The following is a 19,797-nucleotide window of genomic DNA, read 5'->3' as shown; positions in this document are numbered from 1 at the left end:
AGTTTGATTGGATAACGGTTGGTTGTACATATATAAAGGAATCGAGATAGATATAGACTTCCATATATCAAAATAATCAGGATCGAAAAAAAATTTGATTGAGCCATGTCCGTCCGTCCGTTAACACGATAACTTGAGTAAATTTTGAGGTATCTTGATGAAATTTGGTATGTAGGTTCCTGAGCACTCATCTCAGATCGCTATTTAAAATGAACGATATCGGACTATAACCACGCCCACTTTTTCGATATCGAAAATTTCGAAAAACCGAAAAAGTGCGATAACTCATTACAAAAGACAGATAAAGCGACGAAACTTGGTAGATGGGTTGACGTTATGACGCAGAATAGAAAATTAGTAAGATTTTGGACAATGGGCGTGGCCCCGCCCACTTTTACAAGAAGGTAATTTAAAAGTTTTGCAAGCTGTAATTTGGCAGTCGTTGAAGATATCATGATGAAATTTGGCAGGAACGTTACTACTATTACTCTATATGTGCTAAATAAAAATTAGCAAAATTGGATTAAGAACACGCCCCCTTTTTAAAAAAAAATTTTTTTAAATTAAAATTTTAACAAAAAATTTAATATCTTTACTGTATATAAGTAAATTAAGTCAAAATTCAACTCCAGTAATGATATGATGCAACAAAATACAAAAATAAAAGAAAATTTCAAAATGGGCGTGGCTCCGACCATTTTCATTTAGTATGTCTAGAATACTTTTATTGCCATAAGTCGAACAAAAATTTACCAATCCTTCTCAAATTTGGTAGGAGCATAGATTCTATGACGGTAACTGTTCTCTGTGAAAATGGGCGAAATTGGTGGAAGCCACGCCCAGTTTTTATACACAGTCCACCGTCTGTCCTTCCGCTCGGCCATTAACACAATAACTTGAGCAAAATCCGATATATCTTTACTAAACTTAGCCCACGTACTTACCTGAGCTCACTTTTTCTTGGTATAAAAAATGGGCGAAATCTGACCATAACCACGCCCACTTTATCGATATCGAAAATTACGAAAAATGAAAAAAATGCCATAATTCTATACCAAATACGAAAAAAGGGATGAAACATGGTAACTGGATTGGTTTGTTGACGCAAAATATAACTTTGGAAAAATCTTTGTAAAATGGGTGTGACACCTACCATATTAAGTAGAAGAAAATGAAAAAGTTCTACAAGGCGAAATCAACAGCCCTTGGAATCTTGGCAGGAATACTGTTAGTGGTATTGCATATATAAATAAATTAGCAGTACCCGACAGATGATTTTCTGGATCACCTGGTCCACATTTTGGTGGATATCACGAGAACGCCTTCACATATACATCTAAGGGCCACTCGCTTTTAAAACCCTCATTAATACCTTTAATTTGATATCCATATCGTACAAAAACATACCAGAGTCACCCCTGTCCCACCCTAATGGCGATATCTCGAAAAGGCGTCCACCTATAGAACTAATGCCCCCTCTCTCTTAAAATGCTAGTAACACCTTTCGTTTGATACCCATATCGTACAAACATTCTAGAGTAACCCCTGGCCCACCCTAATGGCGATATCTCGAAAAGGCGTCCACCTATAGACCTAGTGTCCACTCCCTCTTAAAATGCTCAGTAACACCTTTCGTTTGATACCCATATCGTACAAACATTCTAGAGTCACCCCTGGCCCAGCCTAATGGCAATATCTCGAAAAGGCGTCCACCTATAGACCTAATGCCCACTCCCTCTTAAAATGCTCAGTAACAGCTTTCGTTTGATACCCATATCGTACAAACATTCTAGAGTCACACCTGGCCCACCCTAATGGCGATATTTCGAAAAGGCGTCCACCTATAGAACTAAGGATTACTCCCTTTTAAAATACTCATTACCACCTTTCATTTGATACCCATATCGTACAAACACATTCTAGAGTTACCCTGGCCCACCCTAATGGCGATATCTCGAAAAGGCGTCCACCTATAGACCTAATGTCCACTCCCTCTTAAAATCCTCAGTAACACCTTTCGTTTGATACCCATATCGTACAAACATTCTAGAGTCACCCCTGGCCCACCCTAATGGCGATATCTCGAAAAGGCGTCCACCTATAGACCTAATGTACACTCCCTCTTAAAATGCTCAGTAACACCTTTCGTTTGATACCCATATCGTACAAACATTCTAGAGTCACCCCTGTCCCACCCTAATGGCGATATCTCGAAAAGGCGTCCACCTATAGACCTAATGCCCACTCCCTCTTAAAATGCTCAGTAACACCTTTCGTTTGATACCCATATCGTACAAACATTCTAGAGTCACACCTGGCCCACCCTAATGGCGATATCTCGAAAAGGCGTCCACCTATAGAACTAAGGATTACTCCCTTTTAAAATACTCATTACCACCTTTCATTTGATACCCATATCGTACAAACACATTCTAGAGTCACCCTGGCCCACCCTAATGGCGATATCTCGAAAAGGCGTCCACCTATAGACCTAATGCCCACTCCCTCTTAAAATGCTCAGTAACAACTTTCGTTTGATACCCATACCGTACAAACATTCTAGAGTCACCCTTGGTCCAGCTTTATGGCGACATCTCGAAAAGGCGTCCACCTATAGAACTAAGGATTACTCCCTTTTAAAATACTCATTACCACCTTTCATTTGATACCCATATCGTACAAACACATTCTAGAGTCACCCTGGCCCACCCTAATGGCGATATCTCGAAAAGGCGTCCACCTATAGACCTAATGCCCACTCCCTCTTAAAATGCTCAGTAACACCTTTCGTTTGATACCCATATCGTACAAACATTCTAGAGTCACCCTTGGTCCACCTTTATGGCGATATCTCGAAAAGGCGTCCACCTATAGAACTAAGGATTACTCCCTTTTAAAATACTCATTACCACCTTTCATTTGATACCCATATCGTACAAACACATTCTAGAGTCACCCTGGCCCACCCTAATGGCGATATCTCGAAAAGGCGTCCACCTATAGACCTAATGCCCACTCCCTCTTAAAATGCTCAGTAACAACTTTCGTTTGATACCCATACCGTACAAACATTCTAGAGTCACCCTTGGTCCAGCTTTATGGCGACATCTCGAAAAGGCGTCCACCTATAGAACTAAGGATTACTCCCTTTTAAAATACTCATTACCACCTTTCATTTGATACCCATATCGTACAAACACATTCTAGAGTCACCCCTGGCCCACCCTAATGGCGATATCTCGAAAAGGCGTCCACCTATAGACCTAATGCCCACTCCCTCTTAAAATGCTCAGTAACACCTTTCGTTTGATACCCATATCGTACAAACATTCTAGAGTCACCCCTGGCCCACCCTAATGGCGATATCTCGAAAGGGCGTCCACCTATAGACCTAATGCCCACTCCCTCTTAAAATGCTCAGTAACACCTTTCATTTGATTCCCATATCGTACAAACACATTCTAGAGACACCCCTGGTCCACCTTTATGGCGATATCTCGAAACGGCGTCCACCTATGGAACTAAGGATCACTCCTTTTCAAAATACTCATTAACAGCTTTCATTTGATACCCATATCGTACAAACACATTATAGAATCACCCCTGGTCCACCTTAATGGGGACATCTCGAAAAGGCGTCCACCGATAGACCTAAACCCCCCTATCCCTCTTAAAATGCTCAGTAACACCTTTCATTTGATACCCATATCGTACAAACAAATTCTAGAGTCAGCCCTGGTCTACCTTTATGGCGATATCCCTAAATGGCGTTCATCCATAGAACTATGGCCTATTCTCTCTTAAAATACTCTTTAATACCTTTCATTTGATACACATGTTATACAACCACATTCCAGGGTTACCCCAGATTGATTTTCCTTATTTTGTCTCCATAGCTCTCAACTGAGTATGTTATGTTCGGTTACACCCGAACTTAGCCTTCCTTACTTGTTTCATATCATATCTTCATTTATTTTGTTCACTGCAGCTTTTCTTTTTACATTTAGTTCGTAGTAATTTTTCTTAAGTTCTCCTAATTAGGGTTATATTCAACAAACACTAGCAATAGCAATTAACTGCCGATTTGGAGCTTCCTTGCTCGATCCTTTTTGTAATTCTTTTTTTTTTCTCGTTTTAAACTTTCTAGCTTTTTTTTTGGTTTCCTTTTTTGTCTATATTTTATTTTTTTTGTCACTTACAGTTTTCGCGTTTTCCTCTTGGTTTTTGTTCAGTTTTGCGTGTTTACCCACTTGTCGCCCGCTATCGCGAGTGAGTGATCGCGGAGAAATTTAAAAACTTCATTGAACCTTTGCTCAGGCAGTAGAAGGTATTTTTTTATGAGTAGGCAAATACATATGTATGTAAATTTCCCTTCCTCACAGGTCCCCGCAGCATGAAGGCGCCTACAATGCTGATGTGCTGAGATCAGGTGAGTGAGAAAGTTACCAATATATTTGTGTTCCATTTCTTTACATATATGTCACTGACCGATATACCTAACGCCTTAGCCTAGGTCAGGGATTTACTTTTAATTTTTGCCACAGCGTTTGAATTTTTGCCACATACATAAATTTGTTTTTTTTTGCAATTGTAAGATATTAAAAGACATAGATAGATACGGCAACCATTAGGGTGTGCCTGTTCGCGTACATCAGATTATTTTTCTCGTTAATTTCACTTTCATCAAATATATTTTTATTGTCTTTTTGGTATGAAATACCAAGTTTAAACAATATACGGGTTTTGGCTTGCATATCGGTTGTTAAAAGCGATAGCTATTGGATTTTTGATTATTTGACATATTGTTATTTCGACTAATTTTCAATTTTTTTTTTTTTTTTTGATAATTCATATTTGTGGAATTCTTATATTAAGGAATTGTTAGAGTTTAAGCTGTTATAGATTTCCTATTTTTGTGAAAATACTTGAGGAATCACTCTTAGTAGGAGATAGGTTTAACATTAAAATTTATGAATAAAGATATGCTTATTACGATTTGGAATTTTACGAGTTGAGCTTTTTGTTGATCACTGCAATGGAGGGCTGATTGTAGGATCCTTGGTGTGGGTGTTGATCTGGGCTTAAGAGGGGACGTAGGGTGATGGCCTAATAGACTTGTAGACAGACAGACTTGAGTCAGGTTTGGGGGCGCCGTAAAATTAGAGGAGTCAGCACGGCGCCCATGGCTTCGCGTAAGATACGCGAAGAGGGTGGGTAGACTCCACCTGACAAGACAGGCCTCCACCTTTTTTCTCCTTTTTTTTTATGAGTTCCCCCTCCTTTCTCTCTCTGTTCCCCTTACGTCTATTGTATCTCTTTCAGCTTTCCCCTTTTCTTTTTAGCACTCAGGCATGAACTCGACTTTTTTGTTAGTGTAGTTGTTGGTAAGGCACGCCACCTCTGTCTTACCACTGAAAGCCAGCTACATAACAGGTGTTAGGACTTAACGTCGTATAGCGCCTTACCAATTTTCATTATTATACCATTACTACATCCAGAGATATGCAGTATGATGTATTCCATTTGTATGGGAGGTGCCACGCCCCCTTTTTCCCAATTCCACATTTTCTTGGTGGTGTTAGGGATTGACCTCATATAACTCCTTACTGAATTTCAATGTTCTGTCATGTATACCTTCAGAGTTATGCAGGACCAAAAATTCCATTTGTATGGGAGGTGCCACGCCCCTTTTATATATCGAAATTATTTTTAGCCTAAATCCTTCGTGTTGATCGAAGGAACCTATAGCCAAAATTTGGTGATGATTGAAGTGTGGGAAATAAGTTTCCATAGCGAACACACACACACACACAGAATTTGATTTTTTTATAAGGTTTTATTTTGTTTCACTTGGCTGTTGTCTGTAATCAAATCTTGCAAGTTAAATTTGATACACTTCACGGTGTCTAATTGAGCTGAAATTTTGCACGCATGTATAACTCCGAAGACAATGCAATATTACTTTGCGGGAATTCGATAAATTAATCGATAACAGAGTTATCGGTAAAGATTTGTGCTCACAAGCAATAAAAGCCTAAGTCCTAGACAAACCCGGCCTAGCTACAGCGGTACCTATCCGTGGAGTCTGAGACTTAGGCTATTGTTGCTTGTAACCATAGATATTTATATTGCGAGAACTACGGACACGAACCGCTGTAGCAATTCCATGCCATTATTACGCGGGTATGGGATTCATCATGCCATTTTATATGAGAAAATTTTCTTACCACGTGGTGATCCCACGCTTACTTCCATGTTCTTTGTTTAGAGGAATGATGAATAACCTACAGCGGCTCAAGAACGCAGGTAACTTCGCTTTGTTTGTGTATACAACGAACGTAGAAGTTAGGCTGTTATGGCTAAATGTTGCATACTTTTCTGCGCACTTGATTTTGTTTTACAAATTTTTGGCGATGGAATTTTAGCTAAGCGAAACTAGGAATTTTATTTTAAAACAGATTAAACCCACAGAGCAGAGATTTGCAATGAGTAGTTGTAAACTGAACGCGACATAGGCAAAGTCACAATAAAATATGATTTTAAGTTAGTTAACACTGTTTGACACAATTTTGTATGTGCTTTCTCAACAATGCTTCAACTAACTTAGTCACATTTGATTTCGATTATGAATATGCCCCAATATATTCGGATCATGGTATAATCGTGTACTCGTGTACTCAGTCAGGGGTATTTAAACGTAGCGATTCGTGTCAGTAATTTGGTTAAGAGTCTTTTTCATCCTGACACCGCGTTAGCGTTGAACGCGAAAGATCTGACAACCGAAGATGCTGATATCCGAAGTGAAGCCACTTTTGGCAAACACATACGATATGTTTTCCCGAAAATCTGTATATTCATATGTATTTATGTATGTATTTAAGGTTTTGTTGTTGCAAGAACACGTGAACATATGTATGCACATATATACAAATTCATTTTAATGAGTTGAACAAAGCATGGGGCGCATTCCAAAAGCACAACTGCTGGCGAAGTTGATTAGTGATAACTTATTGGAACGCACAGTTGCAACTTTACGACAAATTAGTGAGCATAAAAATTTTCCGCTCCATTCACTGAACGTTTTTATCGATTGGTTGTTGACAGTTGGCTCAACGTATCATTTCAAAAGCACAATTTCTTTCACACAGCTGATAACTCATTAGCTGAGCTAGCAGTTGCGCTTTGAAATGCACAAATCGAAGCAAACTTTTGCCTCGTATTTCAATTAAAATTTCATACGAAATCAGACCAAACACGAGAATAGTTCGTGAGAGACCGTTGTCGCTTGTATCCATATGCATCATAGCTTATACTTACACATAAATCTTTGTATGTAAACGAATAGATCAGGCTAGCTGCGCTTGGTTGCTTTATACGTACTCATACTCCAATTGCTGCGGATATATTAGAGTATCAAAAATACCGGATGCCGACCTCTGCCACAGAGAAAATTTGTTGGTTATGAATGTGGATTTTTTCTGATTTATTATTAGTATTTATGACCCAATGCTAAGGTGAGCACGTGCCCGAGGGCTGAATGATATGAGGGTATATAAAGATTTCATATCGCTAATGTTGCGCCTCAGGGTACCAGGGCGAACCTTGTTGCACTGAAGCCCTTATCCCTCTACAATGGACCTCTGGGAGGATGGACCGTTTTTGTCCTATACTCTGTAACGTAGTAGCCGCAAAAATAATTTCATTTTCTTTACTTTCATTTATAGCTACTTTTTGTTTTTGATTGATATAGTTTTATTTTTCTTGCCACCACTGTTCCGACTTCAATACTTTATGTAACATATCAAAAACATATGTTTTGAACTGAGTTATCGACACATCTTGGAAATGCAAGGGTCTCATACCATTTCCTGAAAAAATCATCTTTCTTTTCCTCTGGAGATCCGAAACAGGTAGCAGGGTTTGTAATGTTGTCGCGGTCATATAACATATTTTTGTGTTAGAAGTTAAGCAAAAGTGAAGCTTTCTAAAGTTAATCAAATAATTTAAATAGCGCGAGTGAGCATAATTATATTTGACCAACAAAGACACCCAAAAGCAGCCGTCAACTTTGGGCCGGAGCCCTTGATATTTACTCTTTAAATTTTGAATATATTTACATGGTAAGTGTTCAAATAAGTTCATATACCCATAGGTAAAAAGTTCCCTTTTTTAATTCTATATCAGTTTAAACAAAAATATAAAAACTGCGGTATTTTATTTATTCGACCAGATTCCTTTCGAGAATTCCTCGCAGAAAAGTTGTATCATAAGCATGTGGGTTTGTGGTTCGCACAAGCAACCCTCTCCCCCATCTCCCTGCATTTCGCCTTCAAGACATAATTCTACTAAAACGCTGCAAAAGTTGCTGAGATCTGCCTAGGGCCACTCTTGACCTATCTCCAAGTCCAGCTTGATCCAGTTTACCCCCAGCTTTGGAATTTTCAAAATACATGAATAACAAATCCTCTCAAGTATTCACATAAATATTAAAATATATAAAAATGTAAAATTTGGCATATAGCTAAAATGTATGACCAAGAAGAAGAAGTTACAAATTAGTATAGAAAAAAATAAATAAATGTAAGGCGCGATAACCCCCGAAGAGATCTAAAGCCAAGCTTCTCTTCCAATTTGCGTTGTGCTCCTCTTGATTTTCCCTACAAATTGGCCGGACGGGACCTACATGTTTTATGCCGGCTCCGAACGGCATCTGCAAGGCAGATGAGTTTTCACTGAGAGCTTTTCATGGCAGAAATACACCCAGAGCGCTTGCCAAACACTGCCGAGGGGGACCCCGCCTAGAAATGTTTTCTTCTAATTGAAAAACCTTATTTCTAAAATTTTGATGTTGCTTTGCCCGGGGTGTGAACCCAGGGCATACGGTGTGGTAGGCGGAGCACGCTACCATCACACCACGGTGGCCGCCAAATTAGTATACCGAAAAGAAAAGTCATTAAATGCAACAAAACTGTGGAGCAAAAGGTTGCTAATATGAATGTATACGAGAGAAAGATGTTGCGAAATTGAAATTATTATTATTTCCAAATAAAAACATCAATCAATGGAGGATTATTCAATTAAATTAAAATAGTCCTATTTAGTTTTATACCCACTGTGGAAAACAAAAAAGTTAAATTTAAAATATCCATTAGATTTTCATAATTATTTTTCATATAATAATTATCAACGTGAATATGTAATTTAACTAGCGATCGATCATCAACATATGCCTATGTTGTTGTTCGTGTACAGCAGCCTCTCAAACATGCGACAAATATAAATTGTAAGAAATGCAGGCATGCTTAACCAACGAAACGATATCATTTCGTTACGATAATCAACGTTAATAAACGAAACGTCATTTCGTTTCGTTTATTAACGTTAAGATCGTCAAATTAACGAAATGATTTCGTTTCGTTTTCTGCCATATCAAAACGAAATCAAATCGTTTATGTTGATTATTAATTTCAAACTATGCTGGCAAAGCTGATTGATGGCGGAGTCATTAAAGGTGAAAGCATTATCCAAGCTGATTGCAACTTGTCTCATGAATTTTGACAGTACGAACATTTCTCAGAGTATTTTTGACATTACCACCAACGAATTACACAAACAAATTACATAGAGTTTGTGTGTGTATGTGCGCTCGTTGTTGCCACCTTACGGCTTCACCATGGCTATAGCATTGCCAGCACAATTCAAACATAAAGTATCACGTTTTCGTTAACGTTTTTAACGTTAACGAAAGCTTTTCGTTTCGGTTAAAAACGAGATACAATTTATCTTGATAATTTCTTTATCGATAATATTTCGAAGTGTTTCAACGGAAACGGTGGAAATTTTTTGATAAACGATTAGCTTAACGTTAAGGTGCATCCCTGATTAGGAATATCATAAGCATTCAAATATTCTTTTAAATATAAATTACCCATTTATAATAAATTTGCGAATGACGGTAACCATACGAATTCATACAAAATGCTTAAGAGAGATCGCAACAAAAAATTATTTAAGCTACAATTTGGGTTAAAACCACGTCATACAACTCTCTCTCAAACATGTTCAATCAGTCTCATGAGAGAAATGAAATGAGACTGATTGAACATGTTTGAGAGAGAGTTGTATGACGTGGTTTTAACCCAAATTGTAGCTTAAATAATTTTTTGTTGCGATCTCTCTTAAGCATTTTGTATGAATTCGTATGGTTACCGTCATTCGCAAATTTATTATAAATGGGTAATTTATATTTAAAAGAATATTTGAATGCTTATGATATTCCTAATGCAGCAACTGCAAGCGTGAAGGCCTTCGATGCTACGTAACAATGCAATATACAGATACATATATATATCCATATATATAATGTATACCTATATCTACTTTTTTTTGATGCCCCTAAATATTCGAGCACACCACGTACATATGCATATCTAGTTATAAGATTTTATTAATGTTACTTAAATACTTACATATTTTTCATAAAACATATATATGTTATTGTTGTTGTAAATACCTATTGTATGTACATAAGCATGTGCGGCTATACGAATGCAATTTAAAGTTAAGTGAAATTCAATGATTTTTAATGATAAATATTTTGTTTTTGCAAAGTGAGTTTTTTTTCATCTACATACATACATGCATATTTACATACATATGTATAAAGCTTTTTGCTGAATTTGAAGTTAAAAATAAAAAAACTAGTATGCTTGTAGGAATAATTATAGTTCTGCCACCTCATACTTTTTTTTGTATTTTTATGAAATAATAAGCAAACTATGCTAAGATCCTTAATATTGTAATGCATTGATTTTGATCAAATAATAATTGTTAAAATGGATAGATAATTTGTTTTTGCTTTGGTTTGAGACACAGGAGTTAGCGGTAATGTATCGGGGCCTCAAGAACATCTATGAGGCCAATGGTAGGGCGGGTACAGAGGCAGCCCATCGTTGCAAGAAGGAGCTGCCATGCATAAAGGTAGGTATACGGTGTGTGATATTGATGAAGTGTGGCATGCAAGTGCGTTTGTTGTTTTTTTTTTTTGTTTTTCTTATGGTAGAGTATCCCAGTGTGCATACTAAATTATTCTGTCTGACCATTGACTGGGGAGAGTAGTGCTGTGCAGTGATCACGTTAAAGAATCCACGAAGCTGAAGCTCCGGGCCTAAACGCCAGTGCACACGCCGTGGTCATTGCACCTTGTCACAAGCACTGCTGCTCGTTTGTTCTTGAATGTGCCTGTTGCACACTCAGTCGATGGATATCATAACAACTCGTGGGCACAAAATGAATAAAAAAAATTAAACTTAAGAAAAAAGCTTTTCTAAGAACAAGATTTTATTACTTGGAAATAAAACGAACTAAAAAGTAAAAAAAAAAATAAAAAAAAAATTTTTTAAAAATAAGCTTTTATTATTGGTTAATAAAATTAACTAAATAGTAAAAAATAAGTTGACTGTAATGAAATATAACACTTTATAAGTTAATTGTAACCTTTAACGATAATTAGGCTTCTTCGTCTGCGACAAAAAAATTCCATATTGTACATAACTATATATTTTTAACATTAAAACTTTACACCTAAATTATTAAATCTTACAGTTTATATCACAGTCCTAATTGTTCTAATAAAAGCGTGTTAAATTTTGATGGTGTAATTAAGAACATTTAGGACCTCCTTTTCTTGCTATCTTGCGCCAGGAACTAAAATACCAAATTTCAATAAGATATCTCCAAATGTATCGTGTTCACAGACGAATGCGCATGGCTAAATTATTTACTTTTTCACCCTGACCATTTTGTAACATAAAATTCTTTTTTTTTATCTCGATTTGATTTGTTTATGCCGTTAAAAACTACCGTTAGGTATGCTTTGCTGAGCTGAATATAAAAGGGAGAGAAATCGTGAACTTGGGCGCAATCGATTACACATAGGTATTATCGTTATCGCCCATTTCGATTCATTATTATAGTTGTTGTCGGAAACATTTTTATACTTACACACGGCATTTTCTGCTTACTTTTAGGTCACCCTCAGAACGGTCTGGAAAAGATTGTTGTGGTCAATTGTTTGCAGGGCCACCATTGCGTGCCGTAATTGCTGTTGTCGCACTTGGAGGCATTGCTTGTGCTTTAGGTGGAGCAGCGTTGGTTGCAAATGGTCTTTCAGGACCTCCGAGTTCACATTTTACAGCAGCATTTTTAATGTTAGGTAAGTATTGCATTTAACTTTTTAGATAATGACTTATACCATTGTAAATCGAAGCTTAGCAGGCAGTTGAAGTAAAGTGTTTTAATAAAACATTGTTTTTTTAATGAAAATACCTATAGAAGACTGATCCGACATCTTAGCCCCATTTTCAGAAAAGCAAGTTATTTTTTTAACTCATAGTAACCCTGCAGGTAAAAGGAATGGTATGTGATATATCATAGTGTACCTAGACAAGTGTGTTCACTAAGCGACAAACGTCAAAACTACAAACAGTCTCGCTCACCTGATGGAAATCTTAGGTCTAGAGTCGCATTTTTGGTCTCAGCGACAACAGTTTTGCGCTGGGTTGCATTCGATAGTGAAAAATAATTAAGTAATACTAAAAGGTGAAATGATTTTGAATATTTTCAAAAACTTTAAAAATAGCAAGTAAATAAAGGTCTATAATATAAATTATATAATTATATATACATTTTTTGAAGTTTAACTTAAGTTTTACCCGGGTTACAATTTATTTTTGCAAAACTTTCACTAACGTTTTAAAGACTTTAAAAAATACTTGAAAATGCAACAATGTGTATAAAAGCAACTTGAAAATGCAACATGGCGTATTTTTGTAAACATTTATTTATACTTTTTTATTTGGCAAGTTAATTTATTTTTCACAATCGGCTATTTGATTATGAACAAATCCAAATCAAGTTTCCAGCAGAATTGGATCTATGTGGGTTGGTGAAACTCGGAGATTGGACAAATATTAAAAGATGCGGACATTACAGACAATCCAATATTATTGCACTGCGAGCTGGGTACACTTGTGGGACTCCCTGCATCAGTTTTTATGCACAGTAAATTGGAGGAGCAGCATTATGAAGTAATGGAAGCAGTATGAAGTAATCGAAGCAGATCAGTTATATCGAGATTTCTGCTTCACAAGACTGAAATGTTGTCTGAATTTGTATTCACAGCAAAGAGTGGAGGTAAGTATTCATTAACTTTTAATTATAGGATTTACGACGAGAAATGCATATTTTGCGGAAAATTCTTTCAGGTGGCAGCTTAACCTTTTGCTTGGAATCTACAAAATTTTTTTTGACAAGCTCAGGAGCCCAGGACCAGGGTATTACCAATGATACCTTCCCTGCAAAAAATGCGATTAGTCTAGGATGAGTCCGGGATGAGTCGCAAGGGAGTATGCGACCAATGCCAGTTTTGATCTCTTTGTATGAGTTCAACTGTTCCCTTTTGTTTGAGCATGTCCTATGAAGAGACTAATTGTACCCATTTATACCCGAAAGGGATCGATGGGACCAATCCCCTTTGTACCCATATGGGAACATAAGAGAGTAGTCCCTTTTCGGCCCAATAAGGATTCAAATACGGACCAGTCGCATTTTCACCCCAATGGTAGTAAAATGATACATACTCACCGATGTAATCCGTTTAAAAATAAAACAATAATTAAAATTAGTTTTATTTTCATTTTCGGTTTATATTGAAATAAGCAAGTTTAAAAATTCAGTCTTTTATAATTTTTATGCAGGTACTACGTTAATGCTACTCATTAAAACAGTTCAGTAAAACACAAGCATTTTGTTAATTAGAAATAACTTAAGCTTTAAACTTTTTTCAGACATCAGTTGATCAGACTTAATAATAGATGGCTTTATTTATTTTGAAATTATATTAATATATTATTAGATCTCATTTTTATCTAGTTTATTTCATTCATTCATTTGTTTAATTAAAAATAAACTCTTATCAACTCTGAAACTTGACCAGGACTCTTTTTGTGTGGCTTGACAAAACTTTTTGGTTTCATTTAGTGAACATTTTAGCGCGTTTTTTTTTTTTTTGTGCTTATAAATTTATGGGAAAGAACAAAAAATATTTTTGTAAATATTGCAATAAATTATTAGATAATTCACAAGGTCTTAAATTCCTCATATGTGCTATGATTTTAAACCTCTCATATGTGCTTTGTTGTTGTTTATTATATAAAATTTGGATAAAAAACTACAATTCAGCAGCCTATGTATATCAGATGTACTAAGTTATTGCCAAATAAATTGTTTTGTTTTTTATTTTTTTAAATGTCAAAGAATTTTCATTAAAGAAGGATAAGCGGTAGCATACATTTAGATTTTTACAGGCTTTTTACAGATGACCCTCCTTACGGATATACTTAAATACGATCTACAACAGGATGTGGTGTTCACGAGAGTCGTATTTAAAAAGATAGTACATAGGACAATAGGAGACCTAGTGAATTGATCATATATAATTAATTTCGATTAACATTTTTCTGTCAATGTAGTAAATGTCAAGTAACGCGGCAAATTTTTATCAGCCCAAACTTAATCGACTACCATACATGTATATAATACCTACTCATATATTGCTACTTCAGACTAGGTACACTCATAAAATCAGAGTGCGGATACAATGCTGTTTAAATATTTTAGTTTTTGTATTCAATAATCGAATGTACCTTAATTAAAATTTTTTCTTGTCACACTTATGCTGCTACAGTCACAAAAATTTTGTAGGCTGTACTGTTTTGATTTAGAATTTTAAACTCATTGTGAGCATTTTGTATTAGCAACACAGGAATACTATATATATGACTACGAAACTGTTTCTTAGGGTTTCTCTTTAAAATTTAGTTTTTTTTTTTGTTTACTATCTTTAAAAGATATGCATTTATATGGACAAGTATAGAAACTTTTAAATTTAAAATTAACTTAAAAGTTATAGCCACAAAGTTATATAAAATGATATATGTTTATTATATCGACTTCACGCCGAAACTTAATCGAATCACAATTTGGTATAATGAAATTTGATTGTCATTTGTTACATTGACAATAAAATCCGACCAATAAAGCAAAACGTACCAAATTTTTGACTACATTCGGCATTCAATAAAGCACTTATGAAATGATTCAGAATTTGGATAAAGATTAATCTCCTGTGTAAAATTTGTATTAATTACTTGTATATAATTTTTTTTTTAATATTTAAGTGTGGCCAAAGTTTTTGTATTGAACACAAATTTAAGTAATTCACACAGTAATAAAGTATATATGTACATTCGGTACATAATAAAATCATAGAAAAAAAAACGAAAAATAATAATTCATAACAAGATTTTTTGTTGCCTTAAATGAGCGTTGTTTTGCACAACTTTTGGACAAACGAAAGCTCCTAATATTATTATACTTTTTATAAAATTATTATATATCATAAAACTAACTTAAGAGTTTTGGTCTCGAACCGTAAATCTTTTTGTCTAAAAAATTCTGGCAGCGGCTTCTAAAGTTATTATTTGTAAACGTATAGTAAAATTTACTCCGATCGTAGTAGAATTCAAATGTAGTTATGTATGATAGACAACCCTCTAAAATATGTATGACGAATTTGTCAGAATAAGGTGATGGCAAATCGAATTCAACCCAATTTGCCGTGCAGAAGAGTGTCAAGTCAAAAGAATGTATGCATTAATGTCGATCAACTGACATATTGTTGTACTAATGCATTGTTATAATTGTGACCCCTGTTTTTTTTGTCGGTGAAGCTTCTTAAAATGTTTTGACTTGGCAAATTGCAATCCTTTTCGGAGCATATCCTCGGGGGTTAATCCCTTAAAAGGAAGTGTAGACACAGCTCCTAAAAATTTAAAAGTTTAAATTCAAAAAACAATGTATTTATATAAGGGGTTATATGTAAATACCTGCCAATGCGCTATACAAGTTTGGGAACGATTTCAGCCCAATTTTGCCGTGAGTCCCGTCCAAATTCAAAGCAATTATCACGTATGTTTTTATAATTAGTGGTAAATTTTTGACATTGTTGCATAATATTGATGCAATCGTAGATTCCTGTAAAAGGCACGAATGGTATTTAAAAAGTATTTAAAAGTTGACACTTAACTTACATATACATCTCTGTTAGAAGATGTAATTTTTTCGCCCAATTGCTGCATCTCATATACGTCACAAAGTGGAAAATACTTTACGACGGGTGTATTTTGTACTTCCTGACGAACTAACTGACGACAATTATGTACAAATTTAAAAGAACATGCAATTTATATGTTAACCCGCAAGCAGCCAAGTTTACTGTTGAGTATGATCCTATATATTCTACTAAAATAATAATAATAGTGTTTTTTCTCGGTAAATATCCGCTTCTCTTCCAATATGTGGTGTGCTGTTTTTAATTGTTCCCACTGGTCATCCTAAACGTTTTTGGCCGACTCCGAACGCATCTGCTTAGGCAGATGACTTTTTTGCTGAGAAACTTTCATGGCAGAAGCACAATCGAAGAGTTAATCGAGCCACAAAATCTGTTTGAAGTAAGTTGTTCGCCCACTTTTCAAAAAGGATGAAAAACATTCTCCGAAAATTTAACCCTTACTTCGGCGTGGTCGGTAAGTACTAGTAATTTAAGTTCGGTATAGGGCGCAACAATTTTTCTTAAATAATTCGATTCCATCACCTGTAATTTTTTATATTTTCCTCATTTCGTTGCTGATTTGTTTTCAATATATCTTAAAAAGGGCTACATAGATTTCAAACTGACTAATCCCAACTGTACCCAAAAGAGACTAAAGGGGATCAATTATGCCCAACTGTAGACAAAAGAGCTCAATCGGGGATCAATCCCTTTAGGGATTAATCGCATGATTTTTTGCAGGGTTCATAACTGGTTTAGTGATGGCAGTTAGTATAGCAATCAGCAGTGCTGATGGTACAAGCGAAAATGCGGAGAAGAAAAATAAAAAGAAAAGCGGAACTGCGAGTTTACCATTAGCAAGCTTTCTTGATATTTTAAGTATCAGTGTGTTTCGCTCCAAGACACGAGAACGAAACATCGCAGACAGTGGGAACGGCAGCATACATAGATACTCCGCCACCGGCAGTTGCTAAGTGTGTAAAACGAGAAGAAGACAAAGTTTGCGTACCACTAGCAATCGAAGCAATGGTTATGCTTTGCAAAAATACAAAAGTAAGCCGACTGTATGATATAGTTGTTGAGAGCATATGTCGTTCGCTACGTTTATTCTAACAAATTATGGTGGAAAAGCTGGAAGAAACTACAGAAAAGCCACAGTTACTTATACCCTCTAGGTATCACTTTTTTCGTCAGGTATGTATTTAGTACTGTAGTTCCTTTTTTTAAATTAAATGAAAAATTTAACGCAGGAATTTCTTCACTTTATCTTGCTCTTGCTTGGATGGTGTATCGGATGATGATCATTTTGGCTTACCCGTAACACGCCCATATTTTCGTCGTGCAAACCGCTGTATATTCCGTAATGAATTGGGAGAATCAACACCCTTAGTGAACACACATATTGGGTTGCGCCCTAGTGATGTTTTTGATGGCAAACAATATCTTATTCAAGGAAACTATCAATACTATCATTATCATGTTACTTCTGGTGTCGATGTTGCATCGTTAGCTTCCGACCTAGCTATGCATTTCCAAACACAAGGTACACCATTTGTGATAGGTGGTGGTGTGTTGGCACATACTATTATCGGAATTGATTACTGCTCACAAACAGGAAAAGTAAAATTTGTGATATTGGATCCTCATTACACGGGTGGCGATGATTTAAGAGGGCAAAAAGTTGGTGTCGTTGGAAGGAGACTTTTGGGATGAAAAGAGCTATTATAATCGATGCATGCCTCAGAGGCCAATAATGTTTTATGAGCGCTGAATTGGATGTTGTGTTTGTCTGCGAAATTTTTTTAAAGTAGCTTAAATCGACTTACGTAAAAAATACTTAAGATTTATTCCACATTTAAGGGGACAGACAGTAGGCTTATCACTAATATATGAATTTTAGACAAGTAATAAAATATGAAGAACTTTTCATAAGGCGACTTAACTACTTTAGAAAACTTTGCAGTTATGTACAAATGTATACATATGTTAAGTACAATTCAATCCCTTCTTTTCGAAGTTATGTTTGTAAAATATCCTTGACCCAACTAGCAAGAGCAGCTAGAGGTACACCTGTTGATCGTTCTCAGATTTTTAAAATCCTCAACTATGTGAACTTTCATTCTATTTAAGTTCGTATGTAACTTTTAACGTATAAGGAAGGAATACCTATACAACTCGTCTGCAAAAACTAATGGTCGATTCAAACAAAACTTCGCTCTCCTAATTCCTATCCTTTTTCCGTTTTCGATTGAGATACCTATAACAGCAAAACTTCAAAATCAATCTGTTTGCTTAATGAGACGCTACGTTTAAAATTTGCGAAAAATGCATTTTTTTTTTTTCAAGAGAACTTTTGGAATGGCGAATTGGTAGCATAAAATACTGTTTTCATATTATTATTCACTTTTTAATTCCACATTACTTGCTACATGGTTAAAGGGAAAAATCGTAAAAACTGGGATTATCCCAATTTTTTGTAGTTTTAATATAACTACATGGTACTAAATATTAGAATCTATTGAAACAAAGGGCTTGAATTGATACGAAATACTTCAATTGAATATATTTATGAATACATTTTTACTATGAAAGATTCTCCGTCTCAAAGTTAGTTCAATACTACAATGTTTAGTTTTATATGTATATTGTCGGTAATACATTTTTGTTGTGAGGTGTTAATAATTTATAGTGAACTAGCCTTTACCCGGGCCCCGTCCGCAAGGAGAAAAATAAATATATGGGATATTCACATTAGCCTACTTATCAAGTTATCTGTTTAAAAAGATGTTTCTGTCTAATACATTTTATTTTTGTAATTGAGTAAGAAAAGAACTAAATGAGCTGATAACCTGATAGGATCCCCAAATTATCAAGAAAAATCCACGAAATTACCCCGACGCTATCGCGGACAGATCCCGAAAACCATCTAGAAATGCCACGGAAGGGTCTCCAAAAGTTCCCGGAATAGTCCCAAAAAACCCGAAATGACAACGACACGATTCTAGACTTATCCAGAGAACCACAAAGAAATGATGCCTGAAGGGTACCAAAATGATCCCGAAATAGTCCCGAAAAAGTTCCGAAATGACCCTGACGGGCTCCCGGACGGTTCTCGAAAATATCCAGGAAGGGTCCCTAGGGGATCCACGACGGATCGCGAAAACCATACAGAAATGATTCCGGAAGGGTCCCAAAATGATCCCGTATTAGTCCTGAAAAAGTCCTGAAATGACCCCGGCGGGATCGTGGACGGATCCCGAAAACCATCAAGAAATGATCCCGGAAGGGTCTCGATATGACCCAAACGGGATTACAAATAGGGTGAAGATATTTATAAAACCATGTTAATAAGGCAACATACGGGTAAAGCTAATAAAAGCGTGCTAATAAAAACAATTGAAGGAGGGCGGATGGCGGGAGGAGGAGAGTACCACTGATCGTTTTTCCAAAATTGTTTAGATCTAGATCTGTATGAGCCCGATACCAAAAATTATTGATTTTAGGACAACATTTACATTGATTTATCACAATTTATAGATTTTGCACGAGAGCGGAAAGGAGGGGGGGGGGGTGTATCACTGCTCACTTTGTAAGTCCTCGACTTATTTCACCCATTGAGTTTGTAA

The 19,797-nt window shown here is 35.9% G+C and overlaps 1 protein-coding gene, 1 long non-coding RNA gene and 1 pseudogene across 9 annotated transcripts in view; 2 read left to right on the top strand and 1 right to left on the bottom strand.

The window, feature by feature from the left end:
- Positions 1 to 19,797, top strand: part of LOC137244361 (homeobox protein 2-like) — a 664,619-nt gene that overhangs the window by 328,981 nt on the left and 315,841 nt on the right. For 6 of the 8 annotated variants that reach the window (XR_010950927.1, XR_010950926.1, XM_067773278.1 and 3 more), the window contains exon 4: positions 12,030 to 12,214. The exons of 1 other annotated variant lie outside the window; for it this stretch is intronic. Coding sequence is in view for 4 of the 7 variants with exons in the window: in XM_067773278.1 (XP_067629379.1) it covers positions 12,030 to 12,214 (185 nt within the window). In the remaining 3 variants the exon portion in view is untranslated. Of the gene's footprint in view, positions 1 to 12,029; positions 12,215 to 12,916; positions 13,195 to 13,265; positions 13,334 to 19,797 lie in introns of those variants that run through there. One more of the 8 variants, XR_010950928.1, reaches the window with a different exon arrangement.
- Positions 13,692 to 16,910, bottom strand: LOC137244364 (uncharacterized). The gene is made up of 3 exons (XR_010950930.1): positions 16,152 to 16,910; positions 15,948 to 16,095; positions 13,692 to 15,883 (listed from the first exon to the last, which is right to left on the bottom strand). It is a non-coding gene; the product is annotated as an uncharacterized lncRNA (long non-coding RNA).
- LOC137244363 (probable Ufm1-specific protease 2) lies at positions 16,921 to 19,719 on the top strand (annotated as a pseudogene).

The sequence above is a fragment of the Eurosta solidaginis genome, chromosome 3, assembly GCF_040869045.1.
Source record: "Eurosta solidaginis isolate ZX-2024a chromosome 3, ASM4086904v1, whole genome shotgun sequence".
Classification (NCBI taxonomy): Eukaryota; Metazoa; Arthropoda; class Insecta; order Diptera; family Tephritidae; genus Eurosta; species Eurosta solidaginis.
The sequence above is the reverse complement of the archived record's forward strand: the minus strand, read 5'-3'. Positions and strand labels throughout refer to the sequence as shown.